A 20,129-nucleotide genomic window follows, 5' to 3' on the forward strand; every position below is an offset into this window, starting at 1 on the left:
CGGCTGCCTCTTGCACGCCGCCTACTGGGGATCGAGCCCGCAGCAAAGGTCCATGCCCTTGACCGGGAATCGAACCCGGGACCCTTCAGTCCGCAGGCTGACGCTCTATCCACTGAGCCACACCAGCTAGGACAAATTTTTTTTTGGGGGGGGAATCCACCACCTTTTAACTTTCAGGTGCCAATTATTGTGTGTGTGTGTGTGCACGTATGTGTGTGTGTGTGTTGTGTGTGTGTTTGTCTCTCCCCAGGTGGGCAGGGCACAGCCGCACAAAACGTCTCCTGCCTGATCTACAAGGCGGACTTCATGAACTGCACGTGGGACAAGGGTCCGGCCGCCCCGGATAACGTCCAGTACTCCTTGCACATCCGAGACCTACGGTAAGAGACGTACAGCAAGCGTGTCAAACTCAAAGGCCAGCACGGGCCAGATAAACGAGTGGTTTTTGTTTTTTTATTTCTTTTAAAATATATTTTATTGATTTTTTTACAGAGAGGGAGAGAGAGTTAGAAACACCGCTGAGAGAGAAACATCCATCCGCTGCCTCCTGCACACCCCCTACTGGGGATGTGCCCGCAACCCAGGTGCCTGCCCTTGACCGGAATCGAACCCGGGACCCTTCCGTCCGCAGGCCGACGCTCTACCCACTGAGCCACACCGGCCGGGGCCAGATAAACACGTTTTATCTGGACGTGGGCCTCGAACAAATCAAAAGCTTCCATTTTCGTAGAAATGTGGGTGTATTGCGATAGAGACATGCTGAAGGCAAAGGGCTGAAATACATGAGTGATCGTGAACATGAAACAATAGAATATGCCCTGACCAGTGTGGCTCAGTGGGTAGAGCGTCGGCCTGCGGACGGAAGGGTCCCGGGTTCGATTCCCGGTCAAGGGCATGGACCTTGGTTGCGGGCACGTCCCCAGGTGGGGTGCGTGCAGGAGGCAGCTGATGGATGTTTCTCTCTCATCATCGATGTTTCTATCTCTCTCTCCCTCTCCTTTCCTCTCTGTGAAAAAATCAATAAAATATACGGTGCATGGTGGGGTCTCTCGGCCTGGCCTGCGGGATCGGGCGGAAACCGGCTCTCTGACATCCCCCGAGGGGTCCCAGATGGCGAGAGGGCGCAGGCCAGGCCGAGGGACCCCACCGGTGCACGATCGGGGCCGGGGAGGGACGCGGGAGGTTGGCCAGCCGGGGAGGGACCGCGGGAGGGCTCCAGGGCGTGTCCGGCCCGTCTCGCTCAGTCCCAATCGGCCGGACCCCAGCAGCAAGCTAACCTACTGGTCAGAGCGTCTGCCCCCTGGTGGTCAGCGCACGTCATAGCGACTGGTTGAATGGTCAGACACTTAGCATATTAGGCTTTTATATATACACGGAGTGGCCAGATGATGATGATCTCTTTACGCATAATAATCTGGCCACTCCGTGTCTATCCTATAGAATAAAAGGCTAATATGCAAATGGTCCCCTCGACCAGGAGTTCGACCAGCAGGCAGGCCGGCCAACCGCCCACGTCCCCGCCCCCTGGCCAGGCTGGCCGGACCCCACCCATGCACAAATTCATGCACCGGGCCTCTAATATATATATATAGATAATAGATAGATAGATCTAGATATATATAGATATATAGATGTATAGATATAAATATTAGATAGAGATAGAATGATATAGATATATAGATATAGACAGACATAGATATAGATATAGATATAGATATAGATATAGATATAGATATAGATATAGATATAGGTATAGGTATAGGTATAGGTATAGGTATAGGTATAGGTAATAGGTATAGGTATAGGTATAGGTATAGATAGAGATAGAGATAGAGATAGAGATAGAGATGATATAGATATAGATATAGATATAGATATAGATATAGATATAGATATAGATACAGATACAGATACAGATACAGATACAGGTACAGGTACAGGTACAGATATAGATATAGATATAGATATAGATATAGATATAGATATAGATATAGATATAGATATAGGTATAGATATAGATATAGATATAGGTATAGGTATAGGTAGATATAGATATAGATATAGATATAGATATAGATATAGATATAGATATAGATATAGATATAGATATAGATGATATAGATATAGATATAGATATAGATATAGATATAGATATAGATATAGATATAGATATAGATATAGTTATAGATTACATAGATACAGATACTGAGTGGCCAGATTATTATGCGTTCAGAGATCATCATAACCTGGCCACTCCGTGTGTATAGGTGATGCATCACAGGACAAGCTAAAAATTATGTGACGAAATCTCTATCATAACGTTTCTTACACACCGTTCTATTGTCTGGGCCACAAAAATATTCGGTCCTCACGGATGCCCCGACCCCTCGGCCTCTTGCAGGTCAGGGAGCAGGAGGGAGTGTCCCCGTTACCTCGGAGACACAGGGACCACCCACGTGGGCTGTCACCTCCACGGAGCCTCGGCGTTCGGGTCCGAGATCTACATCCTCGTCAACGGCACCAGCCCCAGCGCGGGCATCCAGTTCTTCGACGACACGTTGATGTTAAAGAAGATAGGTAAGGCCCGGGCTGGTGTGGCTCAGTGGATAGAGCGTCGGCCTGAAGACTGAAGGGTCCCGGGTTCGATGCCCGGTCAAGGGCACATGCCCAGGTTGTGGGCTCTGTCCCCAGTAGGGGGCATGCAGGAGGCAGCCGGTCCATGATTCTCTCTCCTCATGGATGTTTCTATCTCTCTCTCTCTCCCTTCCTCTCTCTGTAAGCAATCCTCTACAATTAAAGGTTAATATGCAAATTGTCCCCTCGACCGGGAGTTCAACCGGGAGTTCGACCAGGGGGTGGGGCCAGCCAGCCATCCTCCCGTATCCCCTCCCCACTCCCACCCCCGCTCCCGCTGGACCTTAACCCAATCGGCCCTAGTCGGGGTAAGTCGGTTACACCCCACCCGTGCACAAATTCGTGCACCGGGCCTCTAGTAAAAATATATTTAAAAAATAAATAAAATACCTATTCACTCCAGGGTCTCACCTCTTGGGTCTTCACCTCCAGGGTCTCACTTCCAGGGTCTTCGCCTCCAGGGTCTTCACTTCCAGGGTCTCACCTCCAGGGTCTTTAGCTCCAGGGTCTCACTTCTGAGGTCTCACCTCCAGGGTCTCATCTCCAGAGTCTCAACTCCAGGGTCTCACCTCCAGGGTCTCATCTCCAGGATCTCACCTCCTGGGTCTCCCCTCTGAGGTCTCACCTCCAGGGTCTCACCTCCAGGGTCTCATCTCCAGGGTCTCCCATCTGAGGTCTCACCACCAGGGTCTCACGTCCAGGGTCTCACTTCTGAGGTCTCACCTCCAAGGTCTTCAGCTCCAGGGTCTCACCTCTAGGGTCTTCACCTCCAGGGTCTCATCTCCAGAGTCTCACCTCCAGGGTCTCACCTCCAGGGTCTCATCTCCAGGGTCTCACCTCCTGGGTCTCCCCTCTGAGGTCTCACCTCCAGGGTCTTCAGCTCCAGGGTCTTCACCTCCAGGTTCTCCCCTCTGAGGTCTCACCTCCAGGGTCTCACCTCCAGGGTCTTCACCTCCAGGGTCTCACCTCCTGGGTCTTCACCTCCAGGGTCTTCATCTCCAGGGTCTCAGCTCTGAGTTCTCACTTCCAGGGTCTTCACCTCCTGGGTCTTCACCTCTGAGGTCTCACCTCCAGGGTCTCATCTCCAGAGTCTCACTTCTGAGGTCTCACCTCCTGGGTCTCCCATCTGAGGTCTCAACCCCAGGGTCTCACCTCCAGGGTCACACCTCCTGGGTCTCCCCTCTGAGGTCTCACCTCCAGGGTCTCACCTCCAGGGTCTCATCTCCAGGGTCTCCCATCTGAGGTCTCACGTCTAGGGTCTCACGTCCAGGGTCTCACGTCCAGGGTCTCACTTCTGAGGTCTCACCTCCAGGGTCTTCAGCTCCAGGGTCTTCACCTCCTGGGTCTCCCTTCTGAGGTCTCACCTCCAGGGTCTCACATCCAGGGTCTTCACCTCCTGGGTCTCCCCTCCAGCGTGTCCCTTACGTGGGTCTCATGGGAGACACCCCAGCTCATGGGACACATCCCGGTTTCTCCCTGCAGAAATCTACGACCCCCCCGACAACATCACCATCGAGTGCAACGCCTCGCACTGCGTCCTCCAGTGGGACACGCCGCGGATCCGCGTGTTCCTGTCCAACTGGGAGCTGCAGTACCAGCTGGACATCCACAGACAGGTGAGCGAGGGCCGGTGCACGCTGGGCCCCGGATGACCGAGAGGTGCAGGGCCCTGGACCTCAGAGAGCTGGAGGGCACCCCCAGGACCCCGTAGGAGGGCCAGGGACCCAGGAAGGGGTGGGAGACAGAGCTGGGATGCAGGGAGGGTGGGGCAGAATGGGGAGAGGTGGTCCCCAGGGGAGGTGAACCCCAACAGCAGCTCCAACGAGACAGACACAGACGCAAGCATCCATGAAGGTCCTCAAGGTGATGGTGGAGATGCAGACGCTGAAACAGAACCGTGATGACCGAGAGTTACATGTCTTTATGGCCCCAGGGTAGACGAGGAGAAACCCAATAGTTCTATGTCCTCAAGGGCCCAGTGTAGACGCGGAAAAACCAATAGTGATACGTCCATCTGGCCCCAGTGTAGACGAGGAGAAACCAATAGTTATATGTCGACCTGGTCCCCAATGTAGGCAAGGAAAAACCTATAGTGATACATCCATCTGGGTCCAGTGTAGACGAGAAAAATCCAATAGTTATACGTCCACCTGGATCCAGTGTAGACGAGAAAAACCAATAGTGATACGTCCTCATGGGCCCAGTGTAGACGAGGAAAAACCAATAGTTCTACGTCCACCTGGGCCCAGTGTAGACGATGGAAAAATCCAATAGTTATACGTCCTCATGGGCCCAGTGTAGACGAGGAAAACTCAATAGTTATACGTCCTCATGGGGCCAGTGTAGACGAGGAAAGTCCATAGTTATACATCCTCATGGGCCCAGTGTAGACGCGGAAAATCCAATAGTTATACGTCCACATTGGCCCAGGGTAGACGTGGAAAAACTCATAGTTATACGTCCTCATGGGCCCAGTGTAGATGAGAAAAAACCCATAGTTATACGTCCTCATTGGCCCAGTGTAGACGAGGAAAAACCCAATAGTTCTATGTCCTCATGGGCCCAGTATAGACACGGAAAAACCAATGGTGATACATCCATCTTGCCCCAGTGTAGACAAGGAGAAACCAATAGTTATATGTTGACCTGGTCCCCAATGTAGGCGAGGAAAAACCTAGAGTGATACATCCATCTGGGTCCAGTGTAGACGAGAAAAATCCAATAGTTATACGTCCACATTGGCCCAGGGTAGAGGTGGAAAAACTCATAGTTATACGTCCTCATCGGCCCAGTGTAGATGAGGAAAAACCAATAGTTTATGTCCTCATGGGCCAAGTGTAGACGAGGAAAATCCAATAGTTATACGTCCACATGGTACCAGTGTAGACGAGGAAAACTCAATAATTATACGTCCTCCTGGGCCCAGTGTAGACGAGAAAACTCCAATAGTGATACGTCCACATGGGACCAATGTAGACGAGGAAAAACCAATAGTTATACGTCCTCATGGGCCCAGTGTAGACGAGGAAAATCCAATAGTTATATGTCCACCTGGGTCCAGTGTAGACGCGGAAAAACCCATAGTCATACGTCCTCATGGGCCCAGTGTAGACGAGGAAAAATCAATAGTGATACGTCCACCTGGGTCCAGTGTAGACGAGAAAAAACTAATAGTGATACATCCACCTGGGCCCAGTGTAGACGCGGAAAAACCAATAGTTATACGTCCACCTAGGCCCAGTGTAGACAAGGAAAATCCAATAGTGTTACGTCCACATGGGCCCAGTGTAGACAAGGAAAATCCAATAGTTATACGTCCACCTGGGTCCAGTGTAGACAAGGAAAAACCAATAGTGATACGTCCACATGGGCCCAGTGTAGACGAGGAAAAACCAATAGTTATACGTCCTCATGGGCCCAGTGTAGAGGAGGAAAATCCAATAGTTATATGTCGACCTGGTCCCCAATGTTGACGAGGAAAAACCCAATAGTTATACGTCCTCCTGGGCCCAGTGTAGATGAGGAAAAAACAATAGTTATACATCCTCATGGGCCTAGTGTAGACGTGGAAAACCATAGTTATACATCCTCATGGACCCAGTGTAGACGAGGAAAAACCCAATAGTTATATGTCCTCATGGACCCAGTGTAGACGAGGAAAATCCAATTGTTATACGTCCACATGGTCCCAGTGTAGACGCGGAAAATCCAATAGTTATACATCCTCATGGGCCCAGTGTAGACGAGGAAAAACCAATATTTATACGTCCACCTGGGCCCAGTGTAGACAATGGGAAGTTCTGGACTCCATGTCCACCTGGATTTAATGAGGATCCACGTTCACCCGTTGGGGATCCAGACGAATAAAGGATTGGTTCGCGGGGCCCACGTCCATCCCTCTGCCCGTGTCACCGCCAGGATAGCTGAGCTTTTAAGGTCACTGCCCACCCTTCACTGGTTTTCTGCCTCAAATGGCAGAAAGGACAACATTTAAAAAAACATTGCAAGGAGAAAACTAAACCTATTCTTTTGTTGTTGTTGTTGTTCATTTTTTATGGATTTATTTTGTTTTTGTTTTTGTCTCTCCAGAACAGTATGCAGCCCAGTGACCATCAACTGGTGAGTGAAGGTTCGGACCCCAAATACCACCCCTTCTTGGAGCTTCATCGTAGTCCCCATCAAGTCAGGGATGAAGGAGCCCTTCCCATAGTCGCTCCTGGGGGCCTGGGTGGGGTGTCTCCTGGGATCACATTGAGATTAGTCATCAAATCCCTGTAATCTTTTTTTTTAAAAATCTATGTTTACTAGAGGCCCGGTGCACGAATTCGTGCACCAGTGGGGTCCCTCAGCCTGGCCTGTGGGATCGGGCCGTAACCGGCTCTCCGACATCCCCCGAGGGGTCTCGGATTGCGAGAGGGTGCAGGCCAGGCCGAGGGATCCCACGGGTGCACGATCGGGGCCGGGGAGGGACGCGGGAGGTTGGCCAGCCGGGGAGGGACCGCGGGAGGGCTCCAGGGCGTGTCCGGTCCGTCTCGCTCAGTCCCAATTGGCCGGACCCCAGCAGCAAGCTCACCTACCGGTCGGAGCGTCTGCCCCCTGGTGGTCAGTGCACGTCATAGCAACTGGTTGACTGGTTGACTGTCTGCCCCCTGGTGGTCAGTGCATGTCATAGCAACTGGTTGACTAGTTGACTGTCTGCCCCCTGGTGGTCAGTGCACGTCATAGCGAGAGGTTGACCCGTTGACTGTCTGCCCCCTGGTGGTCAGTGCACGTCATAGCGAGCGGTTGAGCGGCCTGAGCATATCATTAGCATATTACGCTCTGATTGGTTGAGCGGCCGACCGGACGACTGGACACTTAGGATATTAGGCTTTTATTCTATAGGCTGATGATGATGATGATGATGATGATGATGATGAAAATTAAACACACCCCCACCTTCTCTTTGCTCAACGGTCACGACAGCCTCTACCTTCCTCCTCTCCCCAAAGGTGGACATATCTGGTGCCTGGAGAAATACATACATCTTTCAAAAGCCTCTGCCCAGAGCCAAGCACGCCGTGCGAATGCGGGCGGCCGACTCCCGCCTCCTTCAGTGGGGTCCCTGGAGCCAGCCGGTGGAGTTCGGTACTTATTTCCTCCCCCCCATCCCCAAGAGCCGGACCCAAGATGGGGGGTGCCCACCCCGAATTGATCTGAGTCATTCCAGGAGCGAGGACCCGTGCACGTTGTCTCCCTGAAACTTTATAAACGCTCGTGAGCCCGGCCGGCGTGGCTCAGTGGGTAGAGCGTCGGCCTAGGAACCAGGAGGTCAGGGTTCGATTCCCGGTCAAGGGCACATGCCCGGGTTGTGGGCTCCATCCCCAGGCGGGGGCGTGCAGGAGGCAGCCGGTCCATGATTCCCTCTCATCCTGGGTGTTTCTTTCTCTCCCCCTTCCTCTCTGAAATCAATAACAATACACATCTTTTTAAAAAATGAAGATATAGAAACTCATCAGAAAAAGAACAAAAATATCTTTTTTTTTAAATATATTTTTATTGATTTCAGAGAGGAAGGGAGAGAGAGAGAGAGAGAAACATCCATGAGGAGAGAGACTCATGGATCGGCTGCCTCCTGCACGCCCCCGACTGGGGATGGAGCCCGCAACCTGGGCCTGTGCCCTTGACCGGGAATCGAACCCGGGACCCTTCACTCCCCAGTCCGACGCTCTATCCACTGACCCACACCAGCTGGGGCTGAAAAATCTTTTTAAAAATAAAATAAAAAATAAATGAAGCCCTAGCTGGTGTGGCTCAGTGGGTAGAGCGTCGGCCTGCAGACTGAAGGGTCCCGGGTTCGATTCCCGGTCAAGGGCACAGGCCCGGGTTGCGGGCTCCATCCCCAGTAGGGGGCGTGCAGAAGGCAGCCGGTCCGTGATTCTCTCTCCTCATGGATGTTTCTCTCTCTTTTTCTCTCTCCCTCTCCCTTCTTCTCTCTGAAATCAAGAAAAAAATATTTTTAAGGAAAACAAAACAAACAAAAAAAAAAAGGCTCCCAAACCCGCTCCCTCCCGTCCCCAAAGGAAGAGACGGAAAAGGAGAATTTCCTGACGTCTGTCCCCCACCAGGAAACCCTCCCGCCTGATCCCGTCAGACCGCCCCCAGCCGTGGTCCCCGGCGAGGAGAAGGCGAGCATTTAAATGACGTCTGTTTCCTCGTCGTGCATCACCCGTGGGCGGTTTCAGGAATGAAATGAGCAACACCCGCCCGTGGCTTCCTGCCGGGGATTTTTATTGCTTGGCAAGAATTCAGGGGTTCGGCCCTGACCGGTGTGGCTCAGTGGATAGAGCGTCGGCCTGCGGACGGAAGGGTCCCGGGTTCGATTCCCGGTCAAGGGCATGGACCTTGGTTGCGGGCACATTCCCAGTGGGGGGCGTGCAGGAGGCGGCTGATGGATGTTTCTCTCTCATCATTGATGTTTCTGACTCTCTCTCCCTCTCCCTTCCTCTCTGTAAAAAATCAATAAAATATATATTTTTAAAAAAAAAAAAAGAATTCAGGGGTTCGGACATAGCTGCCACTCTATATTTTTTTAATAGAACCTTTGTTTTTTTAAATATATATATATATTTTTATTGATCTCAGAGAGGAAGGGAGAGGCAGAGAGAGAGAGAAACATCCATGATGAGAGAGAATCATGGATCGGCTGCCTCCTGCACGCCCCCGACTGGGGGATCGAGCCCGCAACCCGGGCCTGTGCCCTTGACCGGGAATCGAACCCGGGACCCTTCCGTCCGCAGGCCGACGCTCTACCCACTGAGCCGCACCAGCCGGGGCTTCGTTTATTTTTTATTTTATTTTATTTTTTAAAAGATTTTTCAGTTCTTTTTCTGATGAGTTTCTATATCTTCATTTTTAAAAATAATATATATTTTTTTATTGAATTCAGAGAGGAAGGGGGAGGGAGAGAGAGAAATATCCATGAGGTGAGAGAATCATGGACCGGCTGCCTCCTGCACGCCCCCTACTGGGGATGGAGCCCGCAACCCGGGCATGTGCCCTTGACCGGGAATCGAACCCGGGACCCTTCAGACCGCAGGCCGCCGCTCTACCCACTGAGCCACACCAGCTAGGGCTTCGTTTATTTTATTTTTTTTTAAATATATTTTATTGATTTTTTACAGAGAGGAAGGGAGAGGGAGAGAGAGAGAAACATCGATGAGAGAGAAACATTGATCAGCTGCCTCCTGCACGCCCCCCACTGGGGATGTGCCCGCAACCAAGGTACATGCCCTTGACCGGAATCGAACCCGGGACCCTTGAGTCCGCAGGCCGACGCTCTGTCCACTGAGCCAAACCGGTTTCGGCTTCGTTTATTTTTTATTTTATTTTATTTTTAAAAAGATTTTTCAGTTCTTTTTCTGATGAGTTTCTATATCTTCATTTTTAAAAATAATATATATTTTTTTATTGATTTCAGAGAGAAAGGGAGAGAGAGAGAAACATCCATGATGAGAGAATCAGGGACCGGCTGCCTCCTGCACGCCCCCTACTGGGGATGGAGCCCGCAACCCGGGCATGTGCCCTTGACCGGGAATCGAACCCGGGACCCCCTGGTTCCTAGGTGGATGCTCAACCCCTGAGCCACGCCGGCCGGGGCAGGACTGGGTTCATTCCTTCAGAGAGTGTCTCCCTCCACGTCTGGGTGTTTCTTCTTCGCCGTGAACTCGCCAGGGAGGGAGGGAGGGAGGGAGGGGGACGTGAGTCAGCGGCTCCTGCCCCCGGGGGTACCTGACCCGCCGCGCTCTCTGCCCCCAGGCTCCGGAGAATGGCTGTCCGGCGCGTTCTTCATCTCCATGGTCATCCTGGGCACGCTCGCCTGCGTCCTGATCTTCCTCTACCTGTTTAACAGGTAAACCCCCAGCCCTGGCCGGCGTGGCTCAGTGGTTAGAGCGGCGGGCTCGGGTCCGATTTCCCCCACCCCAGTCAGGGACACATACCTGATGAGAGAGAGAGAAAGAGAGAGAGACATGTGGATTGGTTGCCTCCTCCCTCCCTGCCTCCCAACCCCCTGCATGTGCTCCAACCAGGGCCGGAGATCAATCCTGGAACCCACAGACGTGGCCTTGACCAGGAAGGAAATCCGTGACCCCTCGGTGGGCGGGCCGACGCTCTGACCACTGAGCCCACCCGCTGGTTGGATTCCTAAGTATGAACGGATCAATTCTGATCTATATATATATATATAAAATGCTAAGTGACCGACCGTCAGACCGTCCGTCCGACCGTCTGTCCGTCCGTCCGTCCGACCGTCCGACCGACCGTCCGTCCGACCGTCCGACCCACCGGCCGGTACATAGGACACGCGCTGGCAATTTAAAAATAAACGTTAACTCGTGCGTGCATGACATGTAGAAAGCTCTCGCTTGCTCCCATCGCACGCGACGCCAGAATGTATCTGAAGACCAAGTATTGGCACTTTATGGTTGTTGTATGATGTTGTTGTTGTTGTTGTTTATTTATTAATCAACTAGAGGCCCAATGCACGAAATTCGCGCAAGAGTAGGCCTTCCTTCCCCTGGCTACCGGCACTGGCACCCGGGACCCAGGCTTCCCTCACAGCCCTGGCTTTGCCCAGAAGGACGTCAGGTCTAATTAGTACATTATGCTTTTATTATTATCAATTTATATATTACTAGAGGCCCGGTGCACGAAATTCGTGCACGGGGAGGAGGGGGGTGTATCCCTCAGCCCAGCCTGCACCTTCTCTAATCTGGGACCCCTTGAGGGATGTCTGACTGCCTGTTTAGGCCTGATCCCTAAATGGGCAGTCGGACATCCCTCTCACAATCCAGGACGGCTGGCTCCCAACTGCTCGCCTGCCTGCCTTCCTGATTGCCCCTAACCGCTGCTGCCTGCCAGCCTGATCACCCCCTAAACACTCCCCTGCCAGCCTGATCGATGCTTAACTGCCCTCCCCTGCAGGCCTGGTCACCCCTAAACTGCCCACCCCTTCAGGCCTGGTCCCCTCCAACTGCCCTTCCCTGCAGGCCTGGTCCCCCCTAACTGCCCTCCCCTGCAGGCCTGGTCCCCTCCAACTGCCCTCCCCTGCAGGCCTGATCGCCCCCAACTGCCCTCCCCTGCAGGCCTGGTCCCCCCTAACTGCCCTCCCTTGCAGGCCTGGTCCCCTCCAACTGCCCTTCCCTGCAGGCCTGGTCCCCCCTAACTGCCCTCCCCTGCAGGCCTGGTCCCCTCCAACTGCCCTCCCCTGCAGGCCTGGTCCCCCCTAACTGCCCTCCCCTGCCGGCCTGGTCCCCCCCAACTGCCCTCCCCTGCAGGCCTAGTCCCCCCCAACTGCTCTCCCCTGTAAGCCTGATCCCTCCCATCTGCCCTGCCCTGCTGGCCTGATTGCCCACAACTGCCCTCTCTTGCTGACCTAGTCCCTCCCCTGCTGGCCATCTTGTGGCGGCCATCTTGTGTCCACATGGGGGCAGCCATTCTTGTGTGTTGGAGTGATGGGGTCAGGCCTAAACCGGCAGTCGGACATCATCCAAGGGGGTCCCGGGTTGGAGAGAGCGCAGGCCGGGCTGAGGGACACCCCCCCCCCCACCGTGCATGGATTTCGTGCACCGGGCCTCTAGTGTATATACTTCTATTTAAAAGCTAGTAAACTCAGGTCTGGCTAACAGTGCACCCAGATGTTATCAATTTAATAATAATGATAATAATAAAAATAAAAGTAAGTCACACCAGAAAAAAAGAATAAAAAAAAGGAAACAAAAAAAAAAAACAAAACAAAGAATAATTAAAAAAGTCACTAAACAGAGGCTGGGCCTCATACACAGAGTTTGGAGGGACGGAGGGACATGGGTCTTTTGAGCCCCCAGCCTTTATCCCCGAAGACCCTGGGCTCCACACACCCATCCCTGCATCCGAGGGACAGCGTGAAGGTTCTAGAAAAGACCCCCGTGGTCCCCACGCTGGATTCCCATAGTGCCTCCTATTTCCTGTTTTGTATAAGTTGAGTGGATCCTCATGTCATGCTTCAATGACACTGTTCTGGCTGCACAGATGCTGATGGGGGCGGAGGAGGAGGGATGGGATATAGGTGCTCGGCTCTGATTGGACAGGGAAGGCCTGAGTCGCCACCTGATTGGACAGGGACGACGCCAGTCACCATCTGATTGACAGGGGAAGTCTCCTTGGACATCTAGGGGGAACTCCGCCGCCTGGGTTCACTCTTCACACTTTTTTTTTTTTTTTTTTTTTTTTTGGTCTCACTAGGTTCGTCGGGGTGCCCGTTCCTAGAGTCAAAGATAAAGTGAACAACGACTATCTCACCGACGATGAGGTCCGTACGGGAAAGGGGGCGACCCAGGGTGGGAAATGGGGGTGTCCAGCGACCCTGCCAATGTCCCACCATCTCCTGTTCCAGTGACCCCTTGAAGCGGGCTCCGGGGGTGTGGCCGGAATGCTGTGGCCGGCTCCGTGGCCGTGTCTCGGGGTCAGGGGTTCAGGTCTTGCCTGCCAGCTACGTCTGGGGAGATGGAGAGACACACAGACAGTAGGGAGTCTGACATGACCCCCTGGAGGAGGAGCCAGAAGGGGGTGAAGCGTGACCAAAAAAAACAAACAAAAAAAAAACCAGGGAGACCCCATAGAGGGCCCTCCTCACGAGCCACTGTCCCTGGGGCAGGAACCACATCTCTCTGCTGTCGTCATAGCAACCAGCTCCCGGCTCACTGACATGGACATCTCTCGGGTCTTTATCCCGAGCCCACACCCTGGGCCCCCTCCCCGATCCCTGGTTTCCGGGGACCTCCAGCATCCTGTGCGCCTCGTGGGGTACCAGCATGAGCCACTTCCCCCATTTTCCTGTCCGAGCTCCAACCTGCCCCAGGACCTTTGCACGTGCCACCTCCTACACGACATCTCCCATTCGCTCACCAGCCCTCGAGCAGGGCGGTCTGGCTGGTCCCTCAGCGGCAAGGAGACCCACGTGGATCTGTTGAGGGTTTCTACCCACAATCCCCACCCCACCCGCGCACCGGGGATCCCGCAGACCCGACGCCCTCATTCTTATATATATTTTTTTTCTCCTCCCAGATCATCTGGGAGAAATTCACCCCGGACATGGGGAAAGGGGACCACGAGGAGGTCTTTCGCGTGGAAGAGATCGAAGAATCCACGGCCAAGGTGTGAACGTCAGAGGGCGCCAGATCCCGCGTCACTTTGGAACGTGTACGGGTTTTTTCGTGTTGTTTTCATTGTTGTTTTTGGATTGTTTCTTTGTGTCCATCCAAGGATATGTTTTCCATTGACTTTTATTTTTTTAATTTAAAAGTATTTTTTTATTGATTTCTTTTTTTTTTTTTAGACAGAGAGGAAGGGAGTGGGAGAGAAACATTGATGAAAGCGCGAACTTGTATGCATATTAATGATGCATAGGCTTAGACAATAGTATGGTGAAGGCCTGGGAGGGGTGGGGGCGGGTAGAGGGGGAGCAATGGAGAAAGGAAGGCATGTAATACCTTTTCAACAATAAAGATAAACTTTTTTTATTTTTATTTTTTGCTTTATTATTTTTTTTACTAGAGGCCCGACGCACGAAGATTCGTGCAAAAACAGGCCTTCCTTCCCCTGGCTGCCGGCACCGCCTTCGCTCCGGCGAGAGCCGCCTTTCCGCCTACCCACGCTGCCCAGAGGCCCGGAGCGGCTGGGGCGGTGCGGAATGCCTGCGTCGTCACCATGGTGACCACGCAAGTGTCCCTCCCCGCCCCTGGCCGCTCGGTGCCTGTGTATGCAAATTAACCTGCCATCTTTGTTCGGTTAATTTGCATACTCGCTCCTGATTGGCTGGTGGGCGTCGCACAGGTACGGTCAATTAGCATGTTACTCTTTTATTAGGTAGATTTTTTTTCTTTATTGATTAAGGTATTACATATGTGTCCTTATTCTCCCCATTGTCCCCCCAGCCCCCTCACTCATGCCCTCACCCCCCGGTCGTCTGTGTCCATTGGTTGGGCCCATATGCACGCATACAAGTCCTTTGGTTGATCTCTCCAGCTTACCCCCACCCTCCCCTACCTTCCCCTCTGAGGTCGGACGGTCTGATCGATGCTTCTCTGTCTCTGGAACTGTTTTTGTTCATCAGGTTATAATGTTCTTTATTTTCCATAAATGAGTGAGATCGTGTGGTATTTATGTTTCTCTGCCTGGCTTATTTCGCTCAGCAACTTGCCCTCCAGGTCCCACCATGCTGTTGCCAATGGTAAGAGTTCTTCCTTTTTCATGGCTGTGTAGTATTCCATGGTGTCGATGGACCACCGTTTTCTAATCCACTCGTCTGCTGATGGGCACTTGGGCTGTGTCCAAATCTTAGCTATGGTGAATGGTGCTGCTGTGAACAGAGGGGTGCATATATCCTTTCTGATTCGTGTTTCTGGTTTCTTGGGATTTATTCCTAGGAGTGGGATCCCTGGGTCCAATGGGAGTTCCGTGTTCAGTTTTTTGAGGAAACTCCATACTGTTCTCCACAGTGGCTGCCCCCGTCTGCATTCCCACCAGCCGTGCACGAGGATTCCTTTTTCTCTGTCTCCTCGCCATCATTTGTCCATTGCTGATTTGGGGATGACAGCCATTCTGACAGGTGTGAGATGGTCCCGCTTTGAAGAAATAAAAAAAATAAATAAACTTTTTTTTAAAAAAAAAAAAAGGAAAGAAATATTGATAACAGAGAATCATGGACCGGCTGCCTCCCGCACGCCCCCTACTGGGGACCGAGCCCCCAACCCTGGCCTGTGCCCCTGACCGGGGATCGAACCGGTGACCTCCTGGTTCCTAGGTCGATGCTCTATCCACTGAGCCACACCAGCTGGCATTTTCCATTGACTTTTAGAGAGAGCGGAAGGGAAGGAGGGAGGGAGGGAGGGGAAGAGAGAGAGAAAGAGAGAGAGAGAGAGAGAGAGAGAGAGAGAGAGAGAGAGAGATTGGTGACCGCCAGTACACACCCTGACGGGGGTCCTGGGATTAAACTTGCAACCCAGTTACATGCTGTTGACCAGGACTCGAACCCGAGACCCTTTGGTGCGCGGGCAGACGCTCTAACCACTGGGCAACACCGCCTAGGGCTGTCTGTTTCGGGGTTTTTTTTCATTGTTTTGAGCATCCATAGACCTTTCTATATATTTTTTTTTCACTGTGAACCTTGACCCAAAAGAAAAAAAATTTTTTTTAAAAAAAAAAGGAAGAAAGAAAAGAAAATCTAACTGGGCTAACTGGGCTCAAATTATTTAAAAAATAAAAAAATCCCCCCAAAATACAGCCCACAGCCCACATTTCGGGGAGAAGCCTGTAATGTGTGGCTGCCCACTGAGCCACCCAGTCCTTATCAAGGACCTCCTGGGATTGTGTTTCAACCAATAGGCATGCGTGAGGCTTTCCCCGTCCAATCAGAGCTGAGCAACTCTATTTCCCCCACCCCCTTCACTGATCAGCATTATAACCGACCAATCAGAGTGGCCCTGGTCTGTCTAATTAGGACAGTGCCTTTTCGGGCCAATCCAGCGGTGAGGATTTGGAGCCCTCATTTGCATGAGGATGGACCAATCAGAGGCCAGGGGCGGGGCCTGGTGTCGATATAAGAGGCTCCCTGCTGGGAGTGGTTGAGCATCGACCTAGGAGCCAGGAGGTCACGGATTTGATCCCTGGACCCCGGTGAGCTAATGCATGTCTCTCTCACATCCATGTTTCTCTCTCTCTCTCTCCCCCACCTCCCTCCCTTCCACTCTCTAAAAAAAAATCATAAAATATTTTAAAATCATTAAAAATTCACTAAAATTTTATTATTTTATTCATTCATTATTTATTTCCTTTATTACTTATTTTTTTAATTTATTTCTTTTTATTTTATTGTGTGTTTTTTATTTTATTTTATCCTGGGGTGAGGATTAACAAAAAATAAAATAAATTAAAAAAATATTCTTGGGTGAGGTTTAACAAAAAACAAAAAATAAAAAATAAAAATAAATAAAATAAATAAATACCCTCAGGTGAGCATTAACAAAAAATAAAATTAATTTTTAAAATATATATCCTCGATCGAGGATTCACAAAAAGTAAAATAAATTTTAAAAGAATACCCTTGGATAAGCATTAAAAATAATAAAATTAATTTAAAAAAAAACTACAAAGATACCTCAAGTGAGGATTAACAAAAAAATAAAGTGAATTAAAAAAAAAAAAAAGAGCCCTAACTGGTGTGGCTCCATGGATAGAGCGTCGGCCTGCGGACTGAAGGGTCCCGGGTTCGATTCCAGTCAAGGGCATGTACCTTGGTTGCGGGCACATCCACAGTGGGGGGCGTGCAGGAGGCAGCTGATGGATGTTTCTCTCTCATCGATGTTTCTAACTCTCCGTCCCTCTCCCTTCCTCTCTGTAAAAAATCAATAAAAAATATATATATTTTTTAAAAAGTAATAATAAAATAGAAAAGAAAAGAATTAAAAAAATCCTCAGGTGAGCATTAACAAAAAATAAAATTAATTTTTAAAAATATATTCTTGATTGAGGATTCACAAAAAAATAAAATTTTAAAAAAAAATACAAGGATACCCTCGGATAAGCATTAAAAATAATAATAAAATCAACTTAAAAAAAACACACAAATATATCCTCAGGTGAAGATTAAAAAATAAAATTAAAATAAAATAAAATAATTAAAATAAAATAATAAAATATCCTCTGGTGAGGTTTTACCAAAAAAAATTAAAAATTTTTAAAAATAATAAAACACACAAGAAAAAGCCCCCTGCTCTCCCCCGGGTCCCTGGCTGCAGACGCAAAGCCCTCTGGGAACTTGCTGAGCTGGGCCTGGCGCCACCGGATGAGCCGGGGAAGGTCTTGGTCTTGCGATGGGTCCCCACATCCAGGCGGAACCCGCGTGTCCCCCCATCCCCTCCCCCTGCACCCCTAAACTTGCATCCAGAATAGCGGTCCGTGCCCTGACCTCAGGGGGACCCCCAGGGACAGAGTTGGGGGGAGGCAGAGAACAGAGAGGGTGAGCCAGTGTCCTGAGGTCACACAGCAGCGCCCAGGGTCTGAGTCCCGGGTGCTCCCTGCCTGGCCTTGCACCCCCAAAGCGATGCTTTCGTTTGCTGAGCTCGGGGTGCACAGCTCGGGGGAAAGAGGGGGTGTCTGCCGGCCACTGCTGTGTGACCTCAGGCCGCTGGCTCACCCTCTCTGTGCCTCCCTGGGGAGATCTGTGAAAAGGGGCTGAGGACGGCTCTGGCTTCCGCGGTTTTGGGGGGGACTCGGGGGCGGGGCGCCCCACAGAGTCTGGGATTGGGGGTGCAGCAGGGAGGAGGGGGAGGGGGAGCTTCCCAGAGCCCCGAGGAATTGCGACCAACGTTGGTCCTGATGTGGGATTTCAGCTGGGACGGGAGGGGCCGGGGTGGGTTCAAAGCGGGAGGAGGCTTTTCAACATCTTTTTATTTTATTTTATTTTATTTTTTGTTCATTTCATTTACTTTAATTATTTTATTGATGTATTTATTTATTTATTTGCTACTGTTTATGTGTTTATTTTCATGTAGTTATTTGTTGTTTATATTTATTTTACTTTTGTTCATTTAATTAACTTTATTTATTTTATTAGTTTATTTATTATTGTTTATATGTTTGTTTTTATTTAGTTATTTATTGTTTTATTTATTTTTTATTTTTTATTCATTTAATTTGCTTTAACATTTATTTATTTATTATTGTTTATTTTTATTTATTTATGGTTTATATTTATTTTATTTTGGTTCATTTAACTTTATTTATTTATTGCTTAGGTGTTCATTTTTATGTAGTTATTGATTGTTTCTATTTATGTATTTATTTTATTTTCTACTCGCTTTACTATTTTATTTTTATCATTGTTTATTGCTCATTTTTAAATTATTTTATTTTTATACGTTTATTAAATTATTTTTATTTCTAGGGTCTTTATTTTTTGTTGAATTAATTTGTATTTGTTTTTTATTTTTATTTTCTGTTTTTTATTTATTTAATTTTTTAGTTATTTAATTTGTTTTTGTTTATTTTATTTACTTATGTATTTATTTGTTTCTTTATTTATTTATTATTTTAGAGGCTTTGATAAGCCTATAGAATAAAAGGCTAATATGCGAATGGTCCCCTCGACCAGGAGTTCGACCAGCAGGCAGGCCGGCCAACCGCCCACGTCCCCTCCCCCTGGCCAGGCTGGCCGGACCCCACCCATGCACGGATTCATGCACCGGGTCTCTCTCTCTCTCTCTCTCTCCCTTCCTTCTCTGAAATCAATAAAAACATATTGAAAAAAATTTTTGAGCCCTGGCCAGTGTGGTTCAGTGGATACAGCATCAACCTGCGGACTGAAGGGTCCCGGGTTCGATTCCCGGTCAAGGGCACATGCCCGGGTTGCGGGCTCGATCCCCAGTCGGGGGCGTGCAGGAGGCAGCCGGTCCATGATTCTCTCTCCTCATGGATGTTTCTTCTCTCTCTCCCTCTCCCTTCCTCTCTGAGATCAATAAAAACCCTAATATATAAAAAGCGAGGGGCTGTCACGAACAAAACAACCAGACAAATGACCAAACAGCTGGCTGCGTGGGGCGACCAGGCCGGCAGGGGGGCCAGTTGGGGGTGATCAGGCCAGCGGGTGGGGGTAGTTGGGGGTGATCAGACTGGCAAGGGGAGGGCAATTGGGGGTGATCAGGCCAGCAGGGGTGGCAATTGGGGGTGAGCATTCCGGCAGGGGGGGCAGTTGGGGGTGATCAGGCCAGCAGGGGTGGCAGTTGGGGGTGAGCAGGCCTGCACAGGGGTAGTTGGGGGCTATCAGACTGGCAAGGGGAGGGCAGTTGGGGGTGATCAGGCCGGCAGGGGGGGCAGTTGGGGGTGATCAGGCCGGCAGGGGGGGGGCAGTTGGGGGTGATCAGGCCAGCAGGGGGGGGCAGTTGGGGGTGAGCAGGCTGGCACAGGGGTAGTTGGGGGCTATCAGACCAGAAAGGGGGGGCAGTTGAGGATGAGAAGGCGGCGGTGGGGGCAGCTGGGGGCGATCAGGCAGGCAGACAGGTGAACGGTTAGGAGCCAGCGGTCCCGGATTGGAGAGGGTGCAGGCCGGGCTGAGGGACACCCCCCTCCCCCGTGCACGAATTTCGTGCACCGGGCCTCTAGTCTCTCTCTATATATAAAAGCCTAATATGCTAAGTGTCCGACCGTCTGACCGGTCGCTATGACGCGCACTGACCACCAGGGGGCAGACGCCCCACGCAGGAGCCGCCGTGGCGCGCACTGGGCATGTACAGAGAAACGGCACCTCGGACCTGGTGCCCACAGATCAGCAGTCGGCTTCCCCCATGTGGGACGTGGGCCCCCCCACCACCCCGGAGCGACACCCCACCCAATCGCAGCCATCGCTGCTGCCGAGACCCCGCGGTGCAAAATGCGGCCCCCAGCCTAGCCCAGATCGGAAATGGTCGCTGTGGACACCG

At 50.8% G+C, this 20,129-nt stretch overlaps 1 protein-coding gene across 2 annotated transcripts in view; it reads left to right on the forward strand.

Annotated features, from left to right (window-relative positions):
• Nucleotides 1-14,810, forward strand: part of CSF2RA (colony stimulating factor 2 receptor subunit alpha) — a 32,630-nt gene extending 17,820 nt beyond the window's left edge. For both annotated transcript variants that reach the window (XM_079766104.1, XM_079766103.1), the window contains exons 5-13: nucleotides 251-380; nucleotides 2,402-2,577; nucleotides 4,117-4,250; nucleotides 6,724-6,753; nucleotides 7,626-7,761; nucleotides 10,432-10,525; nucleotides 12,898-12,964; nucleotides 13,720-14,073; nucleotides 14,112-14,810. In XM_079766104.1, coding sequence (XP_079622230.1) covers nucleotides 251-380; nucleotides 2,402-2,577; nucleotides 4,117-4,250; nucleotides 6,724-6,753; nucleotides 7,626-7,761; nucleotides 10,432-10,525; nucleotides 12,898-12,964; nucleotides 13,720-13,815 — 863 coding nt within the window. In that variant the 3' untranslated portion in view covers nucleotides 13,816-14,073; nucleotides 14,112-14,810. The remainder of the gene's footprint in view (nucleotides 1-250; nucleotides 381-2,401; nucleotides 2,578-4,116; nucleotides 4,251-6,723; nucleotides 6,754-7,625; nucleotides 7,762-10,431; nucleotides 10,526-12,897; nucleotides 12,965-13,719; nucleotides 14,074-14,111) is intronic.
• Nucleotides 14,811-20,129: the final 5,319 nt, after the last annotated feature.

This window comes from Cnephaeus nilssonii (genome assembly GCF_951640355.1).
Source record: "Cnephaeus nilssonii genome assembly, chromosome: Y".
In the NCBI taxonomy this organism is placed as follows: domain Eukaryota; kingdom Metazoa; phylum Chordata; class Mammalia; order Chiroptera; family Vespertilionidae; genus Cnephaeus; species Cnephaeus nilssonii.